Source organism: Meleagris gallopavo, chromosome 10 (genome assembly GCF_905368555.1).
Source record: "Meleagris gallopavo chromosome 10, MGAL_WU_HG_1.1, whole genome shotgun sequence".
Classification (NCBI taxonomy): domain Eukaryota; kingdom Metazoa; phylum Chordata; class Aves; order Galliformes; family Phasianidae; genus Meleagris; species Meleagris gallopavo.
The window spans coordinates 4,254,234-4,282,134 of NC_139413.1; the positions used below are offsets into that span (position 1 = coordinate 4,254,234).

The 27,901-nt window shown below is 43.4% G+C and overlaps 1 protein-coding gene across 7 annotated transcripts; it reads left to right on the top strand.

The window, feature by feature from the left end:
• Window positions 1–1,030: 1,030 nt before the first annotated feature.
• On the top strand, window positions 1,031–26,172 carry SOAT1 (sterol O-acyltransferase 1). Of its 7 annotated transcripts, none has more exons than XM_085231304.1 (17): window positions 1,408–1,516; window positions 2,494–2,590; window positions 3,791–3,924; window positions 9,782–9,840; window positions 15,740–15,888; window positions 15,978–16,037; window positions 16,233–16,340; window positions 18,049–18,331; window positions 18,860–18,938; window positions 19,591–19,672; window positions 20,350–20,395; window positions 20,653–20,782; window positions 21,120–21,217; window positions 21,731–21,829; window positions 22,100–22,235; window positions 22,888–23,033; window positions 23,883–26,172. In XM_085231304.1, exons 3-17 carry the CDS (start codon window positions 3,801–3,803, stop codon window positions 23,937–23,939), a joined length of 1,656 nt encoding a protein of 551 aa, XP_085087430.1. In that variant the 5' UTR covers window positions 1,408–1,516; window positions 2,494–2,590; window positions 3,791–3,800; the 3' UTR covers window positions 23,940–26,172. The 7 variants fall into 7 exon arrangements, with proteins under 7 accessions (XP_085087426.1, XP_085087431.1, XP_085087430.1 ...); XM_085231306.1 differs by having other exon boundaries at window positions 3,795–3,924; XM_085231300.1 differs by lacking the exon at window positions 2,494–2,590 and having other exon boundaries at window positions 1,031–1,516; window positions 3,795–3,924.
• The last annotated feature ends 1,729 nt before the right edge of the window (window positions 26,173–27,901 follow it).

The following is a 27,901-nucleotide window of genomic DNA, read 5'->3' on the forward strand; positions in this document are numbered from 1 at the left end:
AAGAAAATCAAGATTGCAAGCAGCGTGGTGACAAGCACGGTAAAGGATGTAGCTGATGAAACACTGCTGCAATTTGGACCTGTGAAGACAAGAGCAGAAGATGCACGTGAGTGGCAAAAAAATCAGTGGTGGCAATGCCTCATTGAATTTATAAAGGATGGGAAGAAAGGCAACGAGGGGGGCTGGGCGGGTGTGCTGCCTGCAAACACACCTGGAGCAGAAGGAAGCTGTGATACAGATTTTAGGGAAAGGCTGAGAGAGCAGAGGTGAGCAAAACACTCATCACACAGTGATGTTTGGGCCATAGATGTTCTTTAGGAGCTGTTAACAAACTTGGTGCTACCTACCCCTCATCTCTGCAAGGCACAGTAAGTGAAGCCCTGCAACCAGCTCTGAACGCCAGATGCTCTCTTCTTTCTGCCATAAGTATCTGATCTTCCTACCTCCAGAGCTGAACTTTTGCTGATTAGACACAGCAATTTCATCAGCAAGTTTTGGATCTTCAGGAAGGGAAACTTTCGGTTTCTTCCCCTTTTTCTCCTTGCTCAGCCTGCTCACGCTGGCACCACAAGGCACTGCAGCCTGAGTAGCCAGCCGTGACTGCGTGCTAGCAGCCCTGAGAGCATCTCTAAGAGGCACTGTGTTAAAACCCACTCGTGGAGAACAGGGGCTCAGTTCTGTGAAGGTTCCAGCACAGCCATTCGCATGTCAGCAATTACTTTTTTCCTCTTTTTCAATCTTTACAGCAGCTTTCTGCTAAGCAGCCCTATGCTTCAGCCCGGGAATAACCGGTCAGCGCGCCGCAAGCACGGCACAGCCCTGGAGCTGCGAGGAGGAGGAAAGGCGGAGGTTGGCGGCTCACTTCTCGTTTTAGGAACACTTCCCCGTTTACGCCGCAGCGGCAGAGGTTACTGGAGTTCGCTGACGTGCCGCAGTGACTAACAGCCCGTCACGCGCCGTGCCCTCCCTGCTGCAGGCGGTGTGAGGGCTGCGGGTTGGGCCTTTCTCCCCGTCTCTGACGCTCCGAACAGAGACGGGACCTCCTCGTTTCACTCCCCGTAACAACATTTGCCTTTGCTCCGGCACAACCGTTTGAAACGATCTCCCCGCGGAGGCCGCGAGTCGCGCCGAACTCCGGAGCACTTGTTGAGCAACCGCCGCGTTCCCCGCCAAGGACAAGGACGGGCGGAGGGACGGGGTCCTCCTCCCGGCCTCGACTCCAGCATCCCGCCGGCCGCGCTCAGAGCCTCCACGGGGCGGGGATCTCCCGCCGCACCCGGACGTGCGGGCGGAGATGCGGGCGGGGCGGGGCGGAGCGGAGCGGAGCGGAGCGGGGCGCGCTGCCCCCACGTGCGCCTCACGCGCCCCCCCCCCGCGCCGCGGCTCGCAGCCAATGGGCGGTGCCGCCGCTCCCCCCTCCCTCTGCGCGGTGACGTGCGCGGGCGCGCGGCTAGCGGCGGAGGCGGGAAGAGCGGCGCGGGGCCGGCGCTCAGAGGAGCGGCGCGGGCGCCCTGAGGTGACCGTCCGGGCTGCGGGCGGCCGTTGTCTCAGCCCTGCCCGGCCGGTTCCGAGCGGTCAGCCCGCTCCCGGCTATCCCGGCTGTAGGGGGGCCGGGAGGCTCCGGGAGGGGGCAGAGCTCCTCGGGGCTGGGGAGGACCAGGAGGGGAAGGAGGGAGCCGTCGTCGTGCAGCGGTCGCTTCCGCGCGTGTTTCGGGGCGCCTGGTGCCGCGCTGCTCCGGCATGGCTGCGGGCTGCCTGCCGGGAAAGCCGCGTGTGGGCTGCGCGGAGGGACGCGGGACGGTTATAGGAGGCGTTGTGATGCTCCCGAGAGATGAGATGGGCGCTCTGGGCTCAGCCCGGTGTCCCGCCGCGCTTTGGCTGTGGCAGAGGCTCGCTGTGTAGGGGTGCCGTGGTATTAGGCTGCTCAGACGGAACCCAAGTGAGGAAAGCGGTTGTTTTGCTCGATTTCCCCCAGCACGGCACTTATTTCCTTGCCAAAAATAGCTGTGGTCGGTGCTAACGGAGCTGTGTTGCTGTATCCCCAGGGATCAAATGGGGCACCGAGTCCTTCGTTAACACCTGAACTTTGTCCCAAGGAGGTTGTGGATGCCCCATCCCTGCAGGCATTCAAGGCCAGGCTGGATGTGGCTCTGGGCAGCCTGGTCTGCTGGTTGGCGACCTGCACATAGCAGGGGGTTGGAACTGGATGAGCATTGTGGTCCTTTTCAACCTAGGCTATTCTATGATCCTTCCTTCCCTTGTCCCAGAACTCCTTGTTTTTACTTCCTTTCTGTTAACCTTTCAGCTGGATGCTAACAACTCCCACGCCTGTGGTGGGAAGGAAGGAGCGCTTCCTTGCCTCTTGGAGGTGGGCAGCGTGCTCTGAATGGAGCCTTGCTGCTCAGGGACAGATGTGGCTTTGGGGCGTCTCACCGGTGTAAGAACAGAAGGGTTCAAGTGGCTGCTTTCCTACAATTTCCATGTGCTTTTAAGCCACAGGTGGGCAGAACGGACCTGTGCTGTTGCAGTGGGAAGGCAGGAAGGTGAAAAAAGTCGTGTTGTCACAGTGGTGGCTGACTTGCTTTTAAAGGTGAGAGGATTGTTCAGTGTGATTGCAGCAGTAATGGCAGAGAGCTGTTAGAAGGGGGCTAGATCCTGCCAGCAAGCTTTCTGCACCAGTGAGAGTATTTATTTGCTGTGAGAAGGTGTGTTGTTCTCGTGCCTGGTTCTTTGTGTTCTTCAGGTAAAGGCTTTTGTATAAGCTCACACTGTTGTAATTTATGTATCAGTCAGCTGAGAAGCTTGTTGCTTTTGTGGTTTCTGTTTCTATAGCATGTAGACTGACCTGGGTGTGACTTTATGACATGGGGCTGAAAAGGGGCAGTGTCCTGCAAGAAATGGTTTGTGGTCGACTGATGTCTTGCTTGGTGTTGCAGAAGCTGCTTCTGCGTGCTGTGTACCCAAAAGATTGGTAGATCCTCTGCTGGAAGAACAAATGCAGGAAGCTGACTCCTGCTAGCATATGATCATAAGAGTCCAGTTTCCCTTTTGTGGAGTTGTCTGTCTCAGTTTTCTGAGGAAATCCTTCTTTAATTACTTTCTGACTTCTTTTTTTTTCAGCCCAGCTCTGATAAATCAGGTGTTCCCTATTAGCTAGCAGCTCTGACACTAGCAGTGGTTTTTTTGTCATTGAATCTGGTGTAGTTCAAACCAGATTTTCTCTTCCTGTTTTTCCCTGGTTCGCAGCACAGCCGTTGTCTGGCCAGACAAAGTACAAGGATCTATTGAGGAAGCTGCTTTTTCAGTGAGAACTGAAGCTTGACAGGAGGGGGCTTGGCTCAGGCAAAATCGTGCGGGTGATCTTGCAAAGCAAACGTGCCAGAGCTCTCTGAAGACAAATTTTGCTGTCAGACTGACTACTGGAGAGCATTTTCAAGGGCTTTTTGCGCTTTTAAAGATTTCACAAAGGCTCAAGTCATTTTAAATACTTAGATCTGTAAGGGAAAGGAGGGAGCTGTGGGAAAATAAAAGCTCTTTTTGTAGTGGTGAGGGAGAACTTGCTTGGATACTTTGCTCTTTTGCAGATACAGTAAGGGAAAGGCAGTGTGACCCGCAGTACAGTGACTAATGCCAGTGTGTGCTTCTTTTCAACCACCCTTACTCTGAATTCATAATAGCAAGGGAAAAACCTTAACTGTAGAGCAGAGGAGGCTATGTAATTCGTTCTGTAACTATGTGAAGAATAAATGGGGTTTTGTCACTAATTATTTCCTGTCCTTTTCTGGTTTAGCTAGGCAGCAATGGCAGGTGAAGACTGTGTAAGAAAACGCCCGTCTGGCTCCACTACAACCTACAAGAGCCCTGAGAATGAAGAAATGCAGAGGAGACCTGATGGTGACAGATCCTTTCAAAACTCCAGCAATGGTGAGGTTCTTTCACTTGGGATTAGCTGGGTTTGTATTAGTTTATACTGTGGCCAGCTGGGAAGTAATGTGGCTTACAGCTGGCTTGATTTGTGGATGATTATGTGGCAGTTTAAGTGGTTTTGCCTGTGGACTTTGAGACAATGTCCCCAGAGTCCTCAGTCATGCTGCACTGCTTTCTGTGAGGAGGTTAATGACAGAACTGCAGCTCTTATTCTTTCTCTTTGGGAGGCAGGATGAGTGAAAAGCTAAGCTAGTTTGTCACGACGTGCCACATGAATCTGTTCCAAAACTCTGATAACAGTAATTGAAGGAGATAACTTTTTTTTAAATGCTCTCCTGAATAATGTCACTATTTCACTGTGCATCTTTCAAGTGGAACAGTGGAGCAAATATAAGTTGAGAACAAGTGAAATTTCTTCTTCCAAAGATATCCTTGAGAGGAAGCTGTCCCACAGACTATTGCAGAAATGAGACTTTCAGCTGTTGGTGGTACTAATGTTTTAACCTGGCAGAATGGGACTGCTATGTCAATGCTGTTTTTAGAAACTCACAGGAAAACAATTATGATGGGTTCAGAAGCAGACTTCTACCTCTTTACCTATGGAAACACCTTAACCGTTATAAGTAAGTTTGAGTCCCTGCACGCTTGTGGGTAAAGAATAAATATAGCTGTGATAATTAGCACTTGGTAGGTGGGTGTGCCTGCTTTTTAAAAGCTTTTCTTTTTAGAATCTATGAAACGCAGGGTATCACTGCAGGTGAGATGCTGTGAGTGGGCAGTACCTAAATAATCTGGGATGGATGTCTTGACAGCATGCTAGGCTTTCATGTGCAGGTCCACATCTGGTGGGTTGGGTTAGTATAAAAAGTTGATTTAGTGCAGTCCAAACTGCAGTGCAGGTCTTCCACAGGGAGACAAGAGACAGTCTCTGAGTGATGACTGTGTTATAGGGTGACACAGAAGATGGATCCCTCTGCACAGGAATTTCTCTCTGCTGGGTTAGATCAGCGGCTCTGCATCACAGAATTTAAAGCTTTACCAAGTCAAAGGAGTGCTCTCATGTTCTAGATAGTGGCCCCTTCACACAGTCTAATATGTTTGTGTAAGTAGTTGTAACTTTGTGTGAAAGCACAGCTAAGCTGGAAGGGTTGCTCAAAAGTAGCACCCATAAACGTTTTCTAGCTTTCTTTCATCCTAGTTTCAGAGCAACTGTTCCTAAAGCATTAGTCCTGACAAATATGCAGGCAGCTTGAGGCTAATGATCTGGAATGCCTGGCAACATCCTTTTACTGTAGCATCTTCACACCTGAATGGCACAGAGTTCTAGATGATACACATGTTTACTGCAGTTAAGGAATTCTAGACACCCAGGACAGCATCTTGTATGCAAGCAAATATGTAGTATTTTTGTAGCAATTCTTTCTGCAGGAAAAACTAAATCACTAACGTGACTTTGTACTCTTTATCCTCCCTGATTAGCAAAGACAATCTGCTTTTTAACTTAATAGTGTTAAGGGCCAATTGACTTGTTTCCAGAAGCACGTTGATCTCGTACTCTTTTCTCCTTGAAAAGGCTAGAGTGTCTTAAGCAACTGATTTTGTCCTGGCACGGTGTGAGCAGTGTGATCTAAGCAACAATAATCCCTTGACAAAATCCAGACTGCCCTAAGTTTTGCGTGTTTTCAGCTGGAGATGTGTCGATAAATGCAAAACTGTTCTGCTTAATGGCATATTGACATCAGGCAGTACAGTAGCAGGAAGATTTAACCTGGAACGGCTGTAATAGAATCTTCATGGCAGATGTAAAAGGTTAGAGAGGACGTGGCTCTTTACTGTATTGAGGCCCTCTGAAATGCAGCGATAAGATGGTTTGAAACCAGTAAACTGATGGCTGTGGAGAAATCAGAAGAGGACTGATCTGCAAACAAGTCTGTTGTGGCATATCTTTGCTGGGTATGAGTAAGCATGTTTGGTAATGCTTGTCTTGGAAAGGGCTTATTGTCTAACCAAGAGGTTACTATGGATCATTCCTGGTGTGAAAGTTCATGAAGCTGCACAGATGATGTGTCCTTATTGATACAGGAGGAGGGAGCTTTGAACCAGGAAGAAATTTTGAACACTTGAGAGTTTACTGTCTGACTCTGGGCCACAAGTGTGCATAAGCTGCTGAAATTGAGTTTCTTGGGTGTACTTCAGGGAGTTAGATGGAAAAAGCTGTCTTGCCCACAGCTGTGTGGGCTGGTGGATACTGGTAATTCTTATGCTCTGACATGTTTTATAATCTGTGGGTTTGTTGAAGGCTGAGAAGCTTCTTGTGACAAGCCTGGAAATGTGCAGTTGTGACCTGGACAATGCTGCTGGTTCCTTCTGCTAGCCAAGAGGCTGTTTGGGTTCCATGTCCCTGCAGACTTTGCTTTTTAATTGGATTCCTTGCCCAGCTACAACATGGTGACCTCTGTGTCCTGTGCATTCTTCAAGCAGATCAGCTGAGCATTGAGGGCAATTCAGTCGTAACTTGTTCTCTATCTGCTGCATGCGTGCATAGATTGGAATAATTCAGAATAAGACTGACTTGTGTTCTGTTGTACCTGGTGTGGAATGCTTCTGCCCTTTACAGTATCCCTGTGCTAGGCTGGCTTGAACATGGCTGGTCTTTCAGATAAGAGCATCTCCAGTGATTTTTAGATTGGGAGCCTTTGAATCCAGGTAACTGACAGTCGCAGGCAATCCTCCTGCCAGTGTTTCCTTCACCTTTCCCGTGATAAGTAGTCTGATCAAGATATAATGAATATAGTGTTTTTCATTTCCTTTTATGGAAGGGCAGTACTGGGTACAGTTTGTATGGTATCTGTGACTTTCCAAGAAGATCCTGAAGCTAAATAGCCTCTGTAATCATTGGAGAAAATACTTCTGCTTATCAGATGCAGCTGTGTACAGCATGTCCTAAAGCCATCTGGGGAAGTACTTTTTGTTTTATGAACACATGACAATAAACTGAAGTTCATTTGTGTGCTTTTCTTAGCTTTTCTGGGAAGAAAAGTTTTTGTCTTGAATGCTGTGCAGTTCAGACAGAACAGCCAAGGAAGATGACTGACTTCTGTGGCTCATGAAGGCATTACCAGCTAGAACTGTAACACTGCTCACAAACCATGCCTTCACTCACATGACTTATTCCCACTTGTGCTTTTGATTGTAATTACACTACACACTGGAGCAGTTAAACAAAATGAGTACTTTTTTTTTAACACTGTTGATTTTTTGAGAGCTTGCTCAGTAGAGTGCTGGCTAGCATCTCATGCAGGAATTGGTTTTGCTGGGTTCCAGGCTGTAGTATTAATGAATTGTGTCAATTGGGATGATTCTTTTTCTCATATCAATGTCACTTGCTTGTAATATGTACAAAATAAGATTAGAAAAGAAAATCCAATCCAATTTAAAAAAAAAAACAGTTTGTAAATTTTTTTTGTGAAACTTAAGTTGCTCGGATTTTCAGCAATAAGAAAATGTCTTGATAATTACATGATCTCTTTAAGGCTGGTTTCCTGTGTGATTTGCTACTATGTCATTCTAGTCTTTAAAGATCTTTTTCTTTGCAATTTCTAAATGTAGTTCCTGTTTTCTTAGGACAGAGCCTGCTTTACTTTAATGGTAGATGTGCTCGCCTGTCTTGTGCGACCTTGAGTCTGATTTCTTGGATGGTATTGTAATCCTAGAGTGGTGCAAAGGGATTTTTGATAGCAAAGGAAAGTGGAAAATTTAGACTTCTTAGTAGCGTACAGTTCCTCTTTTACTCAAAATCATGTGATGATTCTATTTCTAAATGACTTTAGGAAACATAAGTAGCAGCTTGCACAGCAGAAGGTGAATGATTCAAGATGATGATTTATCTATTCTACGGTACCTGCCTGGTGATGCCCTGCCCAATAAACTCATGGAACAGCAGGATGTGTTGGTGTTGTTGGGGGGCAGATTTTCTTCAACAGGTGACAGGTCTGCTTATTTTTCAGAAGAAAGCTGACCTTACAAGTGGCTTTACTTAGTTTGCTGCATGAGGTACGTGTAGAGAAGATGTTGAGATCTTGATTTAAAGACTCATTAAGCCTTGCTATGTTTCTAGTCTACATGATGTTTGCTTATTCACTGGCGTGTGGGTGGATAAAGAGAGAGGAGGGACACTGTGTACAACTTCAGCAATTGCAATGTCAACAGGTCAGAGACCTGCCCATTTTCCTTTACAAATATTACAGTCATACGCTAAGGTATGGGTGAAACTAGCCATTTTTAAGGACTTGTTAGTGGAAAAAGGATGTTTTATTTCTTAAGAGAGTCATTCCTGAGTAGTTGTAGTGATAGGAAATGCACAGTCAAAGCAGTTGCTGCTCATTTTTTGTTCAGCTCACACAGGAAATAGTGCAACCCCCAAGTCTCAGATGTCTTGTTGTCTTTGGCCCTGTTGGACAGTTTCAAGTGAAGTTGAAGACTGGCAGGTGGATGAGGGAGCAGTTCTCACCTTTTGCAGCAAAGGTAGCTGGGCTGTGAGCTCAGCAGCCCTGTGTGGTTTGCTTGCCAGCAGGTAAACATACTGTGGTTTTTAGCACAGCAATAATGGGTAGAAGGACTATTAATACGACTGTGGAGTGGCGCAGTGAGGGAGCTGAGTTCTTGAGGTGCTATGAAGGATATGCTTTCCTGCTGCTTGTGGGATGGTTTTGCTTATTGTTTTTCTGTGGGTGGGGGTGCCCATATGAGACCAGTGAAGTGCAGGAGCTGATTGGCAAAAGCCATTTTACGCTCTTGAATTGGTCCCTGAATGGCAGTCTATCGCACCGTTGTACTTGCTGAATGACTTAAATGCTGAGGTAACTTTTTGTTTTGGAGGCGAGATGCTTAGCAGCCAGGAATTCTATTTCTGTGAACAGTGAACTTTGCATGCAGCCAAAATATAAAGAAATAATGATATTTAGCTATTTCCATTCCTTGTTGCATTGTGCGGTGGCTAAAACTACCTGTAAGAAGGTGTTGCCACTTCCCATTCTTCAGTTCTATAGACTGTATATTTCTTTATGTCCAAAATCTGTTCTTACTGCCTGCTTGATATGGGGTGGTAGGAATGTCTAGTGCTGACAGATGAGTATAGTTTCATTGAAGATGGAAATAGAAAATATTTCACTTAATTCTTGGTATTGTTACTGCTAAAAGTCCCATGGTGTTTTTAGCATGCGTAGACCTGTTGTTGTTGTTTTTTTTTGTTTTGTTTTTAGGGATGAAATGTTTGAGGGAAATACAGTCAGGCTGATACTAGTGATGGGGAAAGAAAGGAGTGAGAGTAGCCAGGTTTGAATACAGGATGACAGCCTTCCAACTTGCCAGTCTGCCCATCTTCAGGAATGGTTATTTTACAGATAGTTGTATCTTGACTGCCTGGAGGTCTCTACATTGCCAGTAGACAACCTAATCTTTCGTCTAGTTCACAGTGCATAAGATAAAACTATGCTAGAAGATCAGCATGCTTGGATATGACCTTCTACGGGTTGTTCTGACTGCTGTTTCAAGGCTGAATATGTTTAAGGACCTTGGAATGATTTGCAAGTTGCAAAGCTTTCAGAAATCCAACACGTTATCAGCTGTTGCCTGCTTTAGCATGTTGTGATCCTAAATGGCTGTTTAAAATACTTGCTCAAAGCTTACTAATTTATTGTAGTTTAGTTTGGTACTTGCTGAGACATTACTAGGAATCAAAAGTATTAATGAAAAACTATGAATGAACTACTGCCTGCTGTTTTTCCTGTATTTTCAGTCATGCAGGACACACTGCTGCAAATGCAGCTGTTAAATATTTGCTTTCCTTCCTTAGGCCGCGTTGATGTGGACCATGTGATAACAAGGAAGATGCAGCTAATAGCAGAAGCTGAGGTAAATATACTCTAATGCTTCTTTGTGGGGAGGAGCAGGATAATTGAGCCTGATGATCTCTTTGGAGACTCATCAATCCTGGAACACAAATATATTCTTTTCAGCCATAATTCAAGTGTGGTGACTTTTATACAGCCCTCTTTCTGTCCGTATCTCTTCTCACTTTGCATAAGAGTAGTGCTGTCAAATGCAGCTCTGTCTTGTTTGACCCCAGTGGGTTAGAGTCCAGTGATAAGAATGAACTTTGAGGCCCGTAATAAAATTGAACTTGCCTCACTACTAACTTTTGACAGTGTAATTGTCAGCTAGCCTGTTCCCTTTGACAGCTTGTGTGCCCAGTGCTTCAAATTCTGTGTCCTGTTACCCACTAATGCACCTGGCCTATATCTCATGGCTTCCATTGCCCTAGCTGTGGAGATGACCTTACTACTTTTCAGTAAGCATTATCCTCAGAGAAGATAGTATTTCTATAAATGTCGTCTGCATTTGTGTGAGCTGCCATTGCCTTAGCATGCACTAAGGTGATTTATGGCCAAATTAAATGAAGTTAGCTAACAGTTAACTGCACCTTCCTTGCTAACCATTGTTGCACAGCAGGCATGTGCTTTGAGGCAAATTGTCCTGCGCTCTTGCTTCACTTTTATTGTAGAGAATTCCATGCTAAAGATGAGGTCATCTAATTGTCTCAGCCTTATGTGGTTATTAGGGATTGGATACTTAAAGGACAGGGATAAATACCTTGCAACTTTGAGGTCCTTTCCTGTTTTAAAGTCTCTCTATTACATAGATATGATGTGTAACTTACAGTAGATACAACTGTAGTGTATTGAGGTGTCTTCCACAAAGGGACTGCTTGTTGTGCTGACGCTCCTAGAAATCAACCCATTAGAGGGATAGTCAGCTCTTAATTTTATTTCATATATTGTCTTCTCTGAGTGACTCTTACTGAGGGCATGATAGAGCAAGTCTCGTATCTGCCTCATATCTTTTTTCTGCAGATAAATACAACCACTGCAATTCACTGTTTGCAACTAATGCTTGCACAAGCAACCTTTAAAGGACTGTTAAGCACACGTAGCTGTGTAAGTTCCAGGGGATGCTATCTGGATGCTAGGGGACAACCTGATCTTGGCTTTCCTTCTTTGAGAAAGTCATCTTTCTGAATGCTTTCTGACTCCAAAGTTTGATATGTGGGAGCCTGTATTCGAGGCAGTTTCTTAGCCACAAAGAGAATCAAAGAAAACCAGAAGGCTCAGTGGCACTTGAATGCTGAAGATGCTCCTGACACATGGGAAGTTCAGGTTTTATGTGCTGAGTTCAGCAGATTGCAAACTTAAGATTCCTCAAAGCTACAAGAATAGCTATAGGGCTAAGTATAAAAGCCTACATCTGTTACAAATGCCCGAGAATTCCTCTTCTGCCTCATCGTTTTGACCGGTGGTTCACACAACAGCAGCTTGGATCCCATTTTACCCTTTATGGGGTCTGTATCTGAGGCCTATACAGATGCTTGATTTCTGACAAGTGCTAATCACTGACAGCTTCCATTTGTTTAAGTGGGAGTTGTAGGTGGTTTGGCGTTGTTCCAATTAGGATTATAGAATCCTTAGAGTTGGAAGAAACCCTTAAAGTTCGTCCAGTTTAACTCCAATGCAATGCACAGGGATTTCTACAGGTTGATCAGGTTGCTCTGGGAAACCTGTGCCAGTTCCTCACTACCCTTATCATGAAAAACTTCTTCCTTATATCCAATCTAAATATCTCCTCTTGTAATTTGAAACATTTCCTCTGTCCTGTCACAGCAGCCTCTGGTAAAGAGTCTGTCCCCTTCTTTCTTATAGCTACCTTTTAGATAATGAAAGACCACTCTCATATCAGCTTGGAGCCACCTTCTCTCCATGCTGAACAGCTCCAGCTCTCAGCCTGTCTTTATAGGTAAAGTGTTCCATCCCTTGGCTCATTTTGTGGCCCTTCTCTGGGTACACTCCAGCAGGTCCAGAACTCTGTTGTACTGAGGACTCCCCGTGTGGACACATTACTCCAGGTGAGGTCTCTCCAGTGCACATTAGAGGGGCAGGATCACTTTTCTTGACCTGCTGATCACACTACTTTTGATGCGGCCCAGGATCCAGTTGACTTTCTGTGTTGTGAGGGCACGCTGCTGGCTCGTGTTCAGTTTGCCATCCACCAGTACTCCCAAGTCTTTTTCAACAGGGCTGTGCTCCTTTTTTTTTTTTTTTTTTGTACTGTGGCAGCGGGGGCTGCCACAACCCAGGTGCAAAACCTTGCACTTGGATTTGTTGAACTTCATGAGGTTCACCTGGGCCCACTGCTCAGCCTGTTTAGGTCTCTCTGAGTGGCACCACACAGCTTGGTGTCATCTGCAAACTTGCTGAGGCTGCAATCGGTCCCACTGTTGATGTCGCTGATGAAGATGTTAAAGAACACCTGATCCCTAAGGGGCACCAGTTGTCACATGCAGACACTGAGCCATTGACCAATGCTCCCTGGATATGATTTCTTTACCAGTTCCTCATCCATCAGGCAGTTCACCCATCAAATCCATATCTTTCCCATTTGGAGAGAAGGTTGTTACAGGGAACTGTGTCAAAGGCCTTACTGAAGTCCAGATAGATGAGGTCAGTGTCTCCCCCCTTATCTACTGACACAGTTAAAGTTTCATGAAAAGCCACGGGGTTTGGCAGGCAGGGCCTGCCCTTGGTGAAGCTGTGCTGGTTATCCCATATTGTTTCCTTATGTTCAGTGTGCCTTAGCATATTTTCCAGTTGTATCTGTTAGAATGAGTAAAATTAAGGGAAACTCTGGTGAATTTCTCTGTAGCATTAAGTTACAGGGTTGCTTGGCTCAACTTCCTCTGACTTATCAATTATTTGCCTGCTTCTTTTTTTTTAATGGCACTGCATTTATTGCGTACTTGCTCCCCCTCCTTGTTGTTCCAATAATCAAATTCTTTTATTTAAAACTGAATTGTGACAGCTGAACAGATCTGCCCTATTCCTTGTGTAACACTTGAAACACCAGTTAGGGAACAGTTAAGCTCTGCTTGAGGACTGTGCCATATTGCAGTGAAGATTTGTGTGAGGTGCATTCTCTTATGTTTTACATGTTTAGTGGCTTGATCTGTTAGCTTATTGAGTGTGAACAGTTACTCAGACTGGCCTTTGATTGGCAGTAGTGGTGGTTGTCAGTATAACACAGTACGTTGTGCAGTTCTGTTGTGCAGGATTGCAGTTAACATGGAGTTTCTGTTCTGGCTACATCATATTTTATTTCATGAGAACTCACATCTTGTTTTCCCAGCCCAAATATGTGCATAAGTTGATGTCAGCCTTGGAGGGTTGTGTTAGGAGGGGCAGCCTCAGCAGAGTGCTAACTGGAAAGGGAATATGTAATTTTAGGAAATGATTTCTGCTAAACTCGTGCTGAGAGGAAATTTAAAAAAAAAAAAAAAAAAAGTGGTAGGAATGAATAGTGCTTTTCTGGAAGGGAAATGAGAACACTCCAGGAGGAGTAGGAATTTGTTTGACTTCCTCGGTTAGGGATACGTGCATGTGTGCTGTAAGAACAGGCTGTGCCAAAAAGCAGTCTTCTGTTACAGGTTGTAATTCCAAAGTACTCAACTTTTTTACTTCTTGTTTTTAAAAGATTAATCTGTGTTTTTGCAAATTATTAGCCTCTTCTCTACTTTCCAGAAAGCTCTAAGAATAGACAATCGAGTTGTATCATCAAGTGCCAGTGAAGCTTGTTTGTTCTATGCTAGCAGCTGCCAAATAGTGAGAAAATGTTTTGTAAGTTAAATATTAATCTATCCCTTCTCCTACTGCAGCTTTTTTAGTTCTCACTAAAACTGACCGCTGTGAAGAATGTGGTCTCATTCCAGGTTTTGCGTTTACTACCAGAAAGTTAAACTTGTTTGCTTGGCTGTTGTTGCATTACGCAGCAGCACTTCATACGAATAGATTGTCAGTTACTAGGCTTTGCTCACCTGAAGGATCTACATCCAAAAAAGACCTTTTAGCTTGGCTTTTTGGGTCTATTTCCTCGTGTTATTAGTCCTTGTGCCTGTTCCTGCTTAGCAAAAAAGCTTCAGCTTTTTCTGGTATAATAGGCTCTAGAAAAAAGACACCAAACAACAGAGCGTCACAAAAGCCTTCCGAAGGAAGCAGTGTTCCTGTGTACAACTTCCAGATTCTTTCCCTCTTTGAAAATGGATTTCTTGGTTTTGTTGCTTTTCAGCCTTCAAGATTAGAAAATAAGTATCAGAAAGGAATTCTGAAGGCATTTGGAGGGAAAAACAAATGTTTCTTGAGCCAGTGTTCAGTAGGAAGATGAGATGAAATAATATGCAGTTACCACCTAGAAATACTTGGACAATCTGAGAATGTCTCAGGCAAAAGGATGAGCAGACAAGTTTTGCAAAGAGGTACTTGGATCAAAAAGAAAACAAACAATGACCATAATACACGATTAGATTTGTAGTCCTACAAACTTTGTTAAACATGCTTATCTTCTGTGCTGAAGATAACTATCTGACTTCTGAAAGGCTAATAATCTTAGGATCTTATGGTTTTCTAGGCTCTTTGATTTCAAGTGAACACATGTTGCTTTTATTTCCTTGAGGGAATTCATTTTGTCTAATTTTCTACTTGCAAGAATAGCTCTTATGCCACTATGCAAATCTTGGGATCCTGTTTGCATCTAAAGAGTAAGAGAATTTGCACTGTAGTAAAGAGCTGTCCAGAACCCAGTGTAATACTTTCTATGGAAGTAAGTAACTTTGAAGTGAGCATTTTATTGCTTAGCTTCTTCTAAAGGCATCTTATTTTAAAGTCTTCCTGGCATGTGGAATTTAGGTCTTTGAAAGTTCATGCTGTGAGACCAAAGAGCAAATTGAACTATGCTGTAGACTGGAGAATTGGAGTGAACTGTGCACATCAGCCCTTAGGCAAGACAAAAGTGATAGGGAAACAGGATTATAATCTCATCATTATGTACTTTGCCTTTCTTTCCTGGTTAGCTTGTTATTGGAAGGTTTAAGTAATATTTTCATTTCTGGAAAGTAAACTTTTTTTTTTAAATCATGTAAAGCAAGCAGTCTTTGACCAGGGTGGCCTATGCCTTGTTAACAGCCAGTTATTACCCTCTTTGTGCTCTGTCTGTATTTTTCCAGGAAGATGGTAAAGGAGGGGGATGCTCATCTAGTTTCTCATGCACCCTTAGAAGTCGAGCTCTAGCAAGCGAGATGCTTCAGAAGTTGCATTTTTCTTATAAAATGAGGGGGAAAAGGAAAAAAAAAAAAAAAAAAGCATGAAAGCATGAATAGGCTGAAAATGGTGCACTTTTGTTCCAACGAGTTGCATTAGCTTTACACTGGTTATTTGCTCTGTTTTACAAAAAGGAAATTCAGCAGGTTCACCTGGGATTTTTGAGTCACAAGCATGAAAAGGTCATCTTTTTTTTTCCTTCCAGTAGTACTGCACTGGCTGTGATGTAAATCTTATTTGCACTTGATTTAAGCGCTAAGGATGTAAGTGTGGCTAAAACTGAGAAGTGTTTTCTGGGTCTGTATTATGTTTAGCTCAGCTTCCATAGCAGCACCACCAAAAATGTGAAGTACCTGCCGCTCCAGACATGTGTGAAGTTCAGTATGTTTGCTTTGCTCCTCTATTGCATCTGGTAGGGAAGATAAACGTTATTCAGAGTTCTCTGAACTGAGGTGTGTGAACAGCCCTGGATATGATCCTGTCCCACTTGACTCCAGCTGTGGGCTAATGGTACAGGATCCCTTACTCTGTTGTGCTCTGGGGTAAAAAGGAGTATATCTTACTTAAATCTAGATATATTTTGGTAACTTGCTGGTCTATTCTTGCTCTGTCAGCAATTGAAGCCAGTTTTCATGAAGGAGGTGGACAGTCACTTCACAGAGTTTGTGAACAGTTTGGTGGCAAAGTCAGCACTCCTGGATTCCTCATCTCCAGCTTCCCTCTTCCCAGCTTCCTGCTCTGAGAAGGAGCTACACAAAGCCAAGTAAGTCAGGTTTACGTTAGTTCTACAACAAGATTATTTCCTGGAAGCCTTATTTTCTTTTTCTTGAATGTTCTACTTCTAATTTGCAGGGCCTTGAGAGCCCCTCCAGAACATGGGAAGATCTTCACTGCCAGGAGGTCCCTCTTGGAGTGAGTAGTTTAGCTTCGCGTTTTCCATTAAATAAGTTGACTGAAAGTACTCTTGACAGCAAACTAAGTAGCCTTTGCTTTGGGATGCTTCATTTGAAAGCTAACACAAGTGTGATGTGTGACTTGTGTATAACACAAGTGTGATGTGTGACCTGCTACATGAATGGCCTGATAGCTTTTGAATCTCTCCCCTAGTGAGCTATTTGAAGTGAGTCACATCAGGACAATCTATCACATGTTCATCGCTCTTCTCATCGTCTTCATCCTCAGCACGCTGTTAGTAGACTTCATTGATGAAGGAAGGTAAGAGTGCTCTGGAAGGACGAGGGCCAGGGCTGGGAAATGCTCAATCCCAAAGAGCCAGAACTACATGAAAACTATAGAATGGTGCACAAAGTAATTCTTCTTGAGATGCTGTTAAAAGGGGGTGTTCAACTTGATATTCTTCAAATATCCTGCAATTGTTATTGCGTGGATAGGGAAATTTCAAATACAATTAGCTAAACATTGGGAAGATCTTACAGATAAGTGTACTGTCAATGAATTGTGGATTTAACATGCTTAGTTCATCACAAGGCCTAATGGAGGGGAGACATCAGTGAGTGTGGACTGCTTTTTTTTTTTTTTTTTTTTTTTGCTATCAGTAAGGAAAGAGCAGCTTTCAGCTGCTTGCAGTGCTTGGAGGCCTGTGTTCAGGAAGAAATAACAAACACAAAAAACTTGAAATGCATTATCAGTCCTTTCTGTATTGAGAAATGACAGTTCTGATACCCTGTACTTGTGCTTAAATAAAAATAGAAACTTCTCTTTTTTTCCTGTGGAAAAATCTCAAGGATATTGGCACAGCCTGTAAGCTCGTGCTTTGCAGGTGTAGCCAGTTTTGAAAGAGATTGTGAAAGACTGCTTTCCTCACACTTGATTGTTGCCTTGAATATCTTTTTGGCAAAATGTATCTTGTGTGCATGTGTAGGATTACATGTTTATCTTGCTGATAATCTGTTGTTCAGTGTACAAAGCCAGTTGTATCTTGATTATTACCATTATCTTGCTTGTCTAGGTATAAAAGCTGGCTCATGCACTATTGAACATTATTTGGCTAATTCTAACTTAATAGCGGTGTGGATGCTGGGGGGATAGACATTTACCTCTAAAATTGGCTAATGGGGCTGGATTATCTGTGATTGCTTAAAAAAAAAATAAATTCTGAACTATTAGATCTGATAACTTGGATCTGATTTGCAGTTAAGCTTCCACCTTAAGAACAAATACATCTTGTTGGTATGCTTTGCATTACTTGTTCCTCTTAATTTGCTTTAGAATTGCTACTTGAGTATCGGTGGCTTTGATAGGCTCTCAGACTGCATATTTAAGTTCAGTTAGTGAAATCATGTATCTGGTGCATGTCACTTGGCCATTCCCTCTGGCTATAATCCTTTTGAGTCACTTCCAAAAATGTCTACTGTTTTCACAAAGCAGAATTAAATTAGGTTTGGGTGCTAGGTGTTAAAATATCTTGCTTCTACTGGGGGGAGTGGAGAAGGTCTCTGTCTTCACAAGTTAAACTCTTGTGGAGAAACTGGTTCTTAACATAGTAGTGGTAATGTCCTATGAGCGTTCCCCAAAAGCTCTCTTGGGCCCAGTTCAGCTATTCAGTGACGTGCTTAATTACCAGCAGGGATGAGCTTTGAGCATATTCTCAAAGCAATTCTCATCTTAAAGATGCACTTAAGCCCTGCTGGATTTGAAGATAAGGACAGCTTACAGCTGTGCCTTATAGCACTGATGGCATGAGTCCTTCAGTTTTTATCTTCTGGTGTGCTTGCAGGGGGTCATTTAAATCTCTGCTGTGGGCAGCCCTCTGTTTCTGAGCTGAAAACTGCCTTCCTCACTACTGTCAAGACTCAAACAGTGTAATCTGTGTGGTTGGCCTTCTGTAGCCATTTACTGAAACAGAAGCACTTCTATTGAAACAGTGGATACTAAAAGTTGTCTATTTCCTTGTGCCTTCTAGGCTGGTCCTTGGGTTTGATCTCTTGGTCTACGTTTTTGGAAAGTTTCCGGTCGTCTTCTGTACTTGGCTGTGCATGTTCTGTGCCACGGTTATCATTCCATACAGCCTTTTCTTCCAGTGGGCCCAAGGTTACTGCAGTTCCTCCCATCGTGTAATCTACTCTCTCTTCTATGGAACACTGTTCACTCTCTTCCAAACCGTTGGGCTTGGGATTGGGCCAACTTATGTTGCTATATCATATGCCCTGCCTCCAGCTTCTCGTTTTATTGTAATACTGGAACAGGTAAGTACCTACCCAGTATCCTTGGATACACTGAAGCTTGTTTTCAAATCTGAAAGGTGTTTTTTCTTAAAGAATCAAGTCTTGTGGGGTTGTTGTTTGGTTGTGTTGTTTGTTTTTTTCATTCCTTAAATTAAGCCAGGGCTATGGATGGAGTTAGTTTATGACTTAAACGTGTGGCAGGTCTAATGAGGAAAAACTGATGATAGCAAACTTTGTTTTGACATGGAAACAACTTTATTGGGTTTTTTTCACCTTAAATTTTACTGTATAATTTTTTCTGAATGTGTATCAAGGCTGAAACTGCACTTACTTCCAGTTGTCTTGTGGATGCTAAGTGCCTTAAAACAACTTCAGTAACCTGTTATGCTGTAACATCCATCTTTAAGTACATAAATAAGGGGTACGTAGTCAGCACCTGTTTCTTCCTGGTGGAAAGTAAAAACTGGAGAGAAACCCAAGTGCTGAATGCGCTACCCTGAAACACTTGATGCAAGTTGGTATTAAACTGGTGTTCTGTTAATCTCCCAGGTTCGTCTTGTTATGAAGGCTCATTCATTTGTCCGTGAGAATGTGCCCAGAGTCCTGTCTTCTGTAAAGGACAAGTCTAGTGAGTAACTTGATTTTAGTTGACAAGTGTGCATAACTAGCTGTTGCTCTGAGAGAGGTAGAATCTGAGCTGGTGACTTTGGACAGGGAGGTGATGAGGTTCTGTGCTGGCCCTCTGCAGCATAATTTCTGAATTTTTTAAATTTAGTTTTAGTTAATGAGCTAGACTGTTGCTCAGATCTAAGTCCTGCTTCAGACTTCTTATTTCTGCTTTTGTAAGCAGTATGGAGAGGCTGCCTGCTCACTCCTAGTCCAGTGCATTGGTCAAGTGACAGCAGTTCTAGAAGGCCATGTAGGCAATGTGTACCAGAGCTGAACATGAACCCACATGTTGATACAGGCCTTAAGATTGGTCTACCCTGCTTGAGCAGGGACATTGGACTGCGTGACCTCCAGAGATCCTTTTGAACCTCGGTGATTCTGTGATCTTTGCGAGGAGGAGAGGAGATGTGATATCAAAATGTCATCCTGACTTGTTAACTGCACTTTTTTGTTTGCTTTATTCCTTGGGAATCCCCTACCTTTAGTCCCAGCCTGATCTTTTTTGATACGCTGAGTGTTGTATATTGGGAAAGAGTACTAGGTAAAACAAAACTTCAGTAAGAAAAAAAAAAAGATTGAAGAGTTGTTTTTTTTTTTTCCTTTTCTTCCAGGCTCAGTACCTATTCCTCGAATTTCTCAATACTTGTACTTTCTCTTTGCTCCCACCCTCATCTATAGAGACAACTATCCCAGGTAACATGAGCAATATTAGTAGAACATTAAAGAACTGAAGCCAGTTCTAAGGACCCCAAATTGTGACCTATTAAGCTAGTTAATTAGAGCTTTCATAAAGTCATGGTTAAGTCAGAATCCTGGCATGGACAAGACTTGGTTATGAAAACTCACTCCTACTAATAATGCTTTTGACATTACAATTCCTGTTTCTGTCCCTTTTGTGAAGTGTGCATGAACTGAAACAAATTGCCACTGAATATCTAATGGTACCAGTCCCAGCAGTGGACTTGTGCATTGCTTCATGCATTGCTAATTGATGGTCTTGCCTACTGAGTTCGAGGAGGTAGAATGAAGCCTTATAAAACTGAGAACTCATGAACTTTTATGTACTTCTTGTTGTACTTTTATAGTGTCAAGTCAGCATTACTTTATATAACTATCAGGTGGATCACCACCTCCTATGTAATTGCATAATGCTGCCTCAGAGATGCTTCTTCCTTTATGTAATTGTCACAGCTGTCCTACATAGTTGTGAGGAACCAGCAATCTGGTCTAGGCACCTCTTCTTAAAATACAAGAGGTCAAGGTCTTTGAATTCTAAAACTAGTTTTCCCAAACTAGAATCAGTAACAAAAGGAGGATTTTGCTGCACTAAGATTCTATTTAGATGTGACATTCTGCATTCTTTATCTTAGGAATCCTACAGTAAGATGGGGCTACGTAGCTACCAAGTTTGCACAGGTGAGTAATACAGCTTTCTGAAGAACAGATATTTCAGAGATCATCTAAACTGTTGCTAAATAGCTTTCCCTTTGGCACTAGTTGCTGTCAGCATGGTGTGAGCTTACTGGAAAATACTTATTAATGATTTAAAAAGAAATTAAAAAGCAACCTTGCTGAACCAAGGATTGCTGCTGCTCTTCTTTCAGAGCTGTCAAGTGGTGATGTGTTAACTGCGCATTTCTCTTACAAAGTCAGGCTACTTTTTTTTGTTCCAGGTGCTTGGTTCGCTTTTTTATGCCTACTACATCTTTGTGAGGCTCTGCATTCCTCAGTTTCGCAACAGTAGTCAAGAAACATTTAATCTTCGAGGGCTGGTCTTGTGCATCTTCAACTCAATTCTGCCTGGTAAGACCTGGGTCCATGAGTAACTATCTTTGTAGAAGAGGCAAAAGGGAGGGAAAATAACTCTTGCATCAAGCATTCATGACAGGCAAGTTTGAACTTAAGTCTTCAAATTGTAGGTCCTGTTGCAACCTTACTGTTGCCCTCTGAGATAAGTGTGACCCTGTGCAGTAAGAAACTGAAATGGTTTTACTGTTTTTGTGTAGGTGGCATAAAGCTTGTATCTGTCAGTGTCTTGGAAAGCCCTTCCTAACAAGAAAAATCTTGACTGTGTTACATGTTCCCTCTTATTGCTGAGTGAAAATACAAGAAAATCAGTTTGATTCTGCTTTGCTTCTAGGTGTACTGATTCTTTTCTTGGTCTTCTTTGCCTTCCTTCACTGTTGGCTTAATGCGTTTGCTGAGATGATGCGCTTTGCAGATAGGATGTTCTACAAGGTAAGAAGCAGGACTTCGTAAAGCAGGCTCTATAAAACTTCTAAAACATTACCTTTCCTAAAAGAAAGTGGAAACTAGGGGGGGTTGGTGGTGGTGTTTTCCTTTTGCTTTTTACTAAAAAAAAAAAAAAAAAAATCCACAGGGTTTTGCTTATCTTATGCCTTAAATTGGTGGTTGTGTTCTAGAACAGTTCTTATTTTTATTTGGTAGTCTGAATTGTTTGTGCAGTAGTAACCCTGTGCATGAATGGATCTATGCACCGGGCCTACTGAAGAGCTCAGTCAGGACACTGTTCTTTTATCGTCTCAGCCACTGTGATTTTAGACAAAAGTAAATCTTGATATGCATTCCAAATCATTGAAAGTACAACAGCGTGTTTTATTTCGTGGTGTAAATTGTTGTATTGGCTTCGTATTGTTCTGATTGATGTGTTTAAACTTGGTATTCCAGAAGAGACCTGAAGGATGTTTGATGCTTAATTAGATTTTTATATTCTTTCAACTTTGCTTCCAGGACTGGTGGAACTCCACATCCTATGCGAACTACTACCGAACTTGGAATGTGGTAGTGCACGACTGGCTCTATTATTATGCCTACAGGGACTTCCTCTGGGTGAGCAACAAGCTCATATATCCCTTGTATTTCTAATTAAATCTTGAACATGCTTTTTTCAACATGCAACATCACTACTGTTATATTGAGAAGCTGGTTTTTCTCTGCTGGCTTTGGGCAGCAGCTATAGTTTTTACAGCATCTGTTACTATGCCTACAGGATGTTGTGGTTTTCTTTTTTTAACGAAACAAAAGAAAACAACTTGCAACAACCAAACTAAAGCCACAGCAGAATAGGTGAATAATACTTTGTATTCTTTTGTCTTCCAGTTTTTTGGCAAGAAGTTCAAAGCAGCAGCTATGCTGTCCGTCTTCACCGTATCAGCTGCTGTGCACGAGTATGTTCTGAGCATTTGCTTCGGCTTCTTCTACCCAGTTCTCTTTTGCCTGTTTATGTGCTTTGGAAGTAAGTTCCCAGTAGAGTATGTGAGTGGGTTGTGGCATCATTATTGTACAGAATCATCTCATTTCCAAGAGTTCGCAGTTGTGGGTCCAAACCTAGTGAATGGCTTAGAGAAGTGAAGATGTGAGTGGGGAGGAAGAGAGCTATGTGTGATACCCTGATGTTCATGTGACTCTATGTATTTAGTAGCACTGCTTCTTTTTTGCCAAGCCTTAGCTGAATTGCTGCTTGTCAGCAAGTTGGAAATGTTCTTTAATGTTGTAGTGTAAGACAAGTATTACTTTGCTACTGCAGCAAGGCAGAGAGTGCGTTTACAAGTTAAGGCTCTTGCATTTCATTCTGGGTTATGAGCTATAAGTGAGAGGGCTTTAAATCTCTAGGTCACCTCTGCCAGCATGATTTGGTCATCTGCATAACACAAACAGTATTGACACCCAAGCAAAGAGGCATACCGCTGCAGCAGCTTGGAGAACTTTTTTGGAAGTTAAGGTCAAATGGTAGTATTTGCTGTACTGCAAGGCATAATCAGATATTTGTGCACTGCACTGACCTTGGGGAACAGCCTTGTTCTGGAGGTGAAGCAGTGGGGAGGAGGAATATCCAGCAAAAATCAGCTGGTTTCTGAATGATGCTTCTCATTTCGCCTCTTTCCCAGTGCTCTTTAACTTCATCCTTAATGACCGCCGAAAGGGGCCCATCTGGAACGTGATCATGTGGACATCCCTCTTTCTGGGCCAAGGTGTCATCATCTGCCTCTACAGCCAGGAGTGGTACGCCCGCCAGTACTGCCCTGCAGAAAATGTGAGTGACTGACCCTCCTAGGGGATAACTGACCAGGCCAGTGGCTTGTCCTTTCTTGCCATGGGGACAGGACGGGGATTAAGTGACACAAGCCTTTCTGACAGTGTGCTGTATTAGTTCATTAGGAGCTGTTCAGAAACTGTATAGAAATCTCAAAGCTTTTTTTCATGGTAGCACTTTCATTAGTATTTGCTATGCTGACAGTATTTCACTTCTTGAAACTGAGGCCGTTTTCCTCACATCTGAGAAAACATAAGCTACCACTTGCAAGTAAACTAGACTATTCATGCCATGTGAGTGTAACTATAGCATTTGGCCACTGAGGTCATAGGAAATTTTTCTAGGTCTGCAAAAACTGAGCCTTTTGTGCTCCTCCTAGGCTAGAATGGATGACAGTAAGAATTGCTTGGCTCTGGTCAGATGTTTCTGTAGTTATTTTTACCTTTCTGATACCATGAAAGTGACAGAGTAAGTAGTCATCTTCCACATAAAACATATTGCTCTGTTAGTTGATTTCAATTTTAATCAAAGGTATGCTCAGACAAACTCAATTTTAAATTTGAGTCTCATTTAAGTGTTTACTATCATAAATTATGGGCTCCATGAGACAATATGCTACTATATCCACAGTTCTGACGCATCTGCTAAATACTGTGTAGGGTGGGAGGTGGGCAAGGAGCTTGTTGTGTCTGCGGCTAAACCTGTGCCTTTCAGAGGAGATAAGAATAGAGTCTGAGGTGTAGAAATGTGGTTTGACCTTTCTTGCTGGGGTAGTTTAACTCCAGCAGACGACACCACAGCTGGTGCTGTTTGCCTGTGACTAACATACTGCCTCTCTGTGTTTTGCAGCCTGAGTTCCTGGACTACTTAAAGCCTCGCTCGTGGTCATGTCACATGCAGATGTAAGAACTTGTATGCTCTGGCCATGCCATCACAGAAGAACAGAGTTTCCTCCACGTATTTGGACCATTGACTAATTCACTGCGGACTTTTTCTAAGGGAATTCTTGCCTCCTGATTATTTGGGAGAAACTGTAACTTTTAAAAACAGTACTGAGGCAACCCAGTTGAACTGGATTGCACCAGGCTTCATAGGCAGCATCTGTTGTGTGCTGTCCCACTTTGAGCCATTTCCATGCCAGTGAAACATTATGCTGAAGGTGCAGTCTACTGGAGTCCTACTCGTCCAGGGGTCCCCCAAGTGGCTGCTCTTCTGGGCAGTCCTCCAGTCAGATTTGCTAGTAGCTCATGGTTGGCTTCCGTCCATCTTCCTCGGTCACCCCTTTGCAATTTTTTCTCCTTTTTGGTAACGAGATGTCTCCAGAACTTCTATTCTTTGTGATCTTGTCCGTTGCTATGCCACGGACAAGTGACGGAGCAACAAGTTATTTGCCTCCTTGCTGTGAAAATAGCCAAAGCATTCCTGGATGACTTTGAACTGCATTCTATATACAATGGCTGCCTAGAGATTTCAAATGGGCAGAGGGAGAGGGTATTTTTTGTGTGGCTGTGTTGGAGAATCAGCTCTTTCTAGCTTCAGAAGCAGAGCACAGTATATGAAGTTTGTCTTTTTTAAATGGAAAACTTAGGTTTTCTCTATATTCGTTAAGTTCATAGCTGACTTTACAGCTTTTTTGTCTTCTGAAAGCCCTTGTGACTTGAGGAATAGGTTTCTTGTAGCTCTTCCTTTCCATTGCTCACAGATGATCAGATTTTTTTTTTTAAACACAATTTACTTAAAAGAGCTTTTTCTTTGAATTTGGCAGATGCTTTAAGGTATGCAAATTAAGGTTTTTTGTAGTGAGAAAGATTTGAAATACTGTGACTGAAATGTAAGAAAATGATTGACTTTACAGGTACATAGCGCGTTCTTATTTGAGATGGCTGTGTTGGGTTCTTTACCAGCATGTCGTGGTGCCCCTTGCCAGCAGGTACTGTAGCAGACTCTATCACTGTTGGTGGGGAATTAGGGTTGACCCAGCAGCTGGAGTCAGAGCTGCTTTTGCATCTGCCTGTGTCTGCCCTCGTCAGTGAGATTTTTTTCAGGTGAAGATCAGTTTTCTAGGTATTGTTCTCCTACTTCTGAAGAGGTAGGAGATCTTCCCATAGACACTGCTAAAAAAGCATAGTGAATTTGGTCTTTCTGTTTGTATTTATAACAGCAGCTATCCTGTCTGAATTAGGCAGAGCCCCTTCAATTTCCTTGCTCTGTCAGATGTTAAGCACAGAAAGGAACTTAGATCAGATTTGGGTGTATATCTGTTCAGTTTTCCTGAAATTGTAGCTTCCATTATTGGAGAAGGAGGGTAACCTGCTAGTTTCTTTAACTGTTGTCACCTTGACTTTGGTCATGGGGATTCTCTTAATTACTCAAATGTTCTTAATTGACACTTGTCAGCGACAGCTTTTCCTTACTAACCTACAGCTCAGGTATTAGATACCAGCAGCTATGGACTCGTGGACCTGTCTCCCACTTAAATGTCTTTTGGGCTTCTCTTTTTATTAACCTGAATCAAAAGTAAATTCATGAGAGCTAGGCGATACTTACTTTTCCAACTTTTGAAATGCCTATAAGAGGAAATGCTATGCTTCAGAAGGGATGCTGTCAGGTCAAATTTGCCAAATTGCAGACTTGCATGTGTTGTTCTCTTCTAAAAACATCTCCTACCAGAACTTGTCTGAAACAGCTGGGTTGGCTTCAGAGGAAGGAGTTCATGTATGTAACCAAACTTGGCAGTATTAGTATACAAAATCCCAAGAATGAAATACATTACTCTTATCTTGTTCAGTCTGAATAATCCTCAGTTTTTCTTTCCCTTTCTCCTTTGAGAGGAAGGAATAGAAGTGCTGGAGGAACTGAACAGTCACTCTTAATTTAAGCTTTCTTCTTTAAAACGCAAGGAAAGCAAGTAAACCCTTTGGCCAAACAGCTCTATCACTTGCTTAATACAGGATAAAATTCAGTTTAGTACTTTAGAGCTGGTGCTTGAAACACTTATATACAGATATGATTGTACTCAAACAGGGTGTGATGGCTTTGGAACTAATTTTTTTTCTTGATGCCTGTGTCAGGTCTTGCTACTATCTCAGTGTTCTGAAAAGAAATAAAATCCTGGCACTTTGTGCCAAGTTGTAGTGTTGCCCTTGCAGCTGGCATTGTGTCATATACCTAGTGAAAAATATCAGCATTTTCTGGGTCAGCATCTTTGGTGTTGGAAACCTGGGTGTTTGAGCATCCGGTAAGCAAAAGGCAACCAGGATGGGGTGCTCAGCTGTTGGCACTGGTCTGAAGATTTTTGACAGATTAAGGTTTTCAACCTTATAGATCAAGGCATCTCACAACTGTGCTGTCAGGGAATTATTTTCAATTTCATAGGGTTTTTTAAAATCGCTTTGAATATAGGCTTACATTCATTTTCCTGGAGGGGAGAATACTGAATCCTTTGTTTAATTAATCTGTTATAGTATGTTTGCTTGAGAAGAGCTTACTTAGACCGTGAGTACCAGAGCTAGTGGTGTGGTGTTCTGGTCAAGTAAGCGAATGTTAAGGTTTATAACCTGCCCTTTTCAAGTTTCTAATGGTATATGCTGTTCTCTGTGATTCTTTCCAACACAAGAATTATACAGCTTGCTTCCATAGTAACTCCTTCAGTTTTAAGGTGGGAAGCGTCTAGCTTTGGAATGGCAGCCAGTACAGCTGCAGCTCATTGCTCAACATCACAAAAATCAGTGTTAATATTGTGAAATATATCCAAAATCTGTCCCATTATCATGCAGATAATGGTTAGTTCTCAGGAAAACTGAATCTGTGCAGAGTCTTCACGTCTCGTACGTCCTTTCTGTTAGGATGTTTTGCTTTCTGCCTTCCAAAGTGAAGCAGCCTTGCATTTGAGCTGTTAACTGTACATTATCCTGTGACTGCCACCCAAATAAAGCATGTGTACATACTGTGGTGGGAGGGGGGAGATCCTAATGTATTTTTAAATATAAAATGGTACTGACATGAATCAGTCACTGCCAATGGATGCCTGAGTTGAGTTCCCACCTTTTGAATGTAGTTGGGCTGGAAGGATGGCGGTCCAGTGTAAGTATGACCCAGGAGCAGGCCCACATACTCTGTGGTGTCGGGTTTGTGAAGCAGCTCTGTGCTGTGCCTCTGAGCCAGCTGAGCTCACCCTTGGCCTTGCTGGTGCTTGCAGCCAGGCCAGCTCCCCCTTCCAAGGTGAAGAAGCCATTCCTGTCTCTTCATCCAGCAGCAGTATGGCAGGGAAGAGGTGTGCAAGGAGAGGACTGCGCAGCAGTCACCTGCTGGCCCCTGGTACCAGCAGTCCCACGTATATGCAACTTGTACTGTGTTCTGTCATGCAGAGGAGCCGTTTATAATCTACTGTATTACAGCAGTTGAAATATATTTTCCTATTAGAGGAGAAAAAAAAAAAAACTGGCTTGGTCTGTTTCTTTCCCGAGGCTCTGGATTGGTTCGGGATGAGGGTGGCAGAAGAAGAAGGGGAAGGGGAGTAGGGCTGGGCTTGGGGCAGGGTAATGTGTGGGGTTGTTCCCCTGGGAGGGGAGATGCTGTGAGATGCTGCTTCCAGAATGCAGGGATGGCAATGCTCTGTTTCCATAGCGATGGAGTCAGTGAGGAGCTGCCTGGCTGGTAACAGCTAGCAGGTATGGAGGGCTCTGCTGCTCCCTGTGCAGCGTGGGAGCTGGAATACTTGGGAGGTTTGGGAGCTGCTGGTCTGCAGCAGGGGCTGCAAGATGATGACTGTGGGGTGGCTTGAAACAATGTGCCCAGCTCCAGGGAGCACCTTGCACAGCCTCTGCCCCTCTGCTAGAGGAGGGGATGTTCTTGGAGCTGAGGAAGAG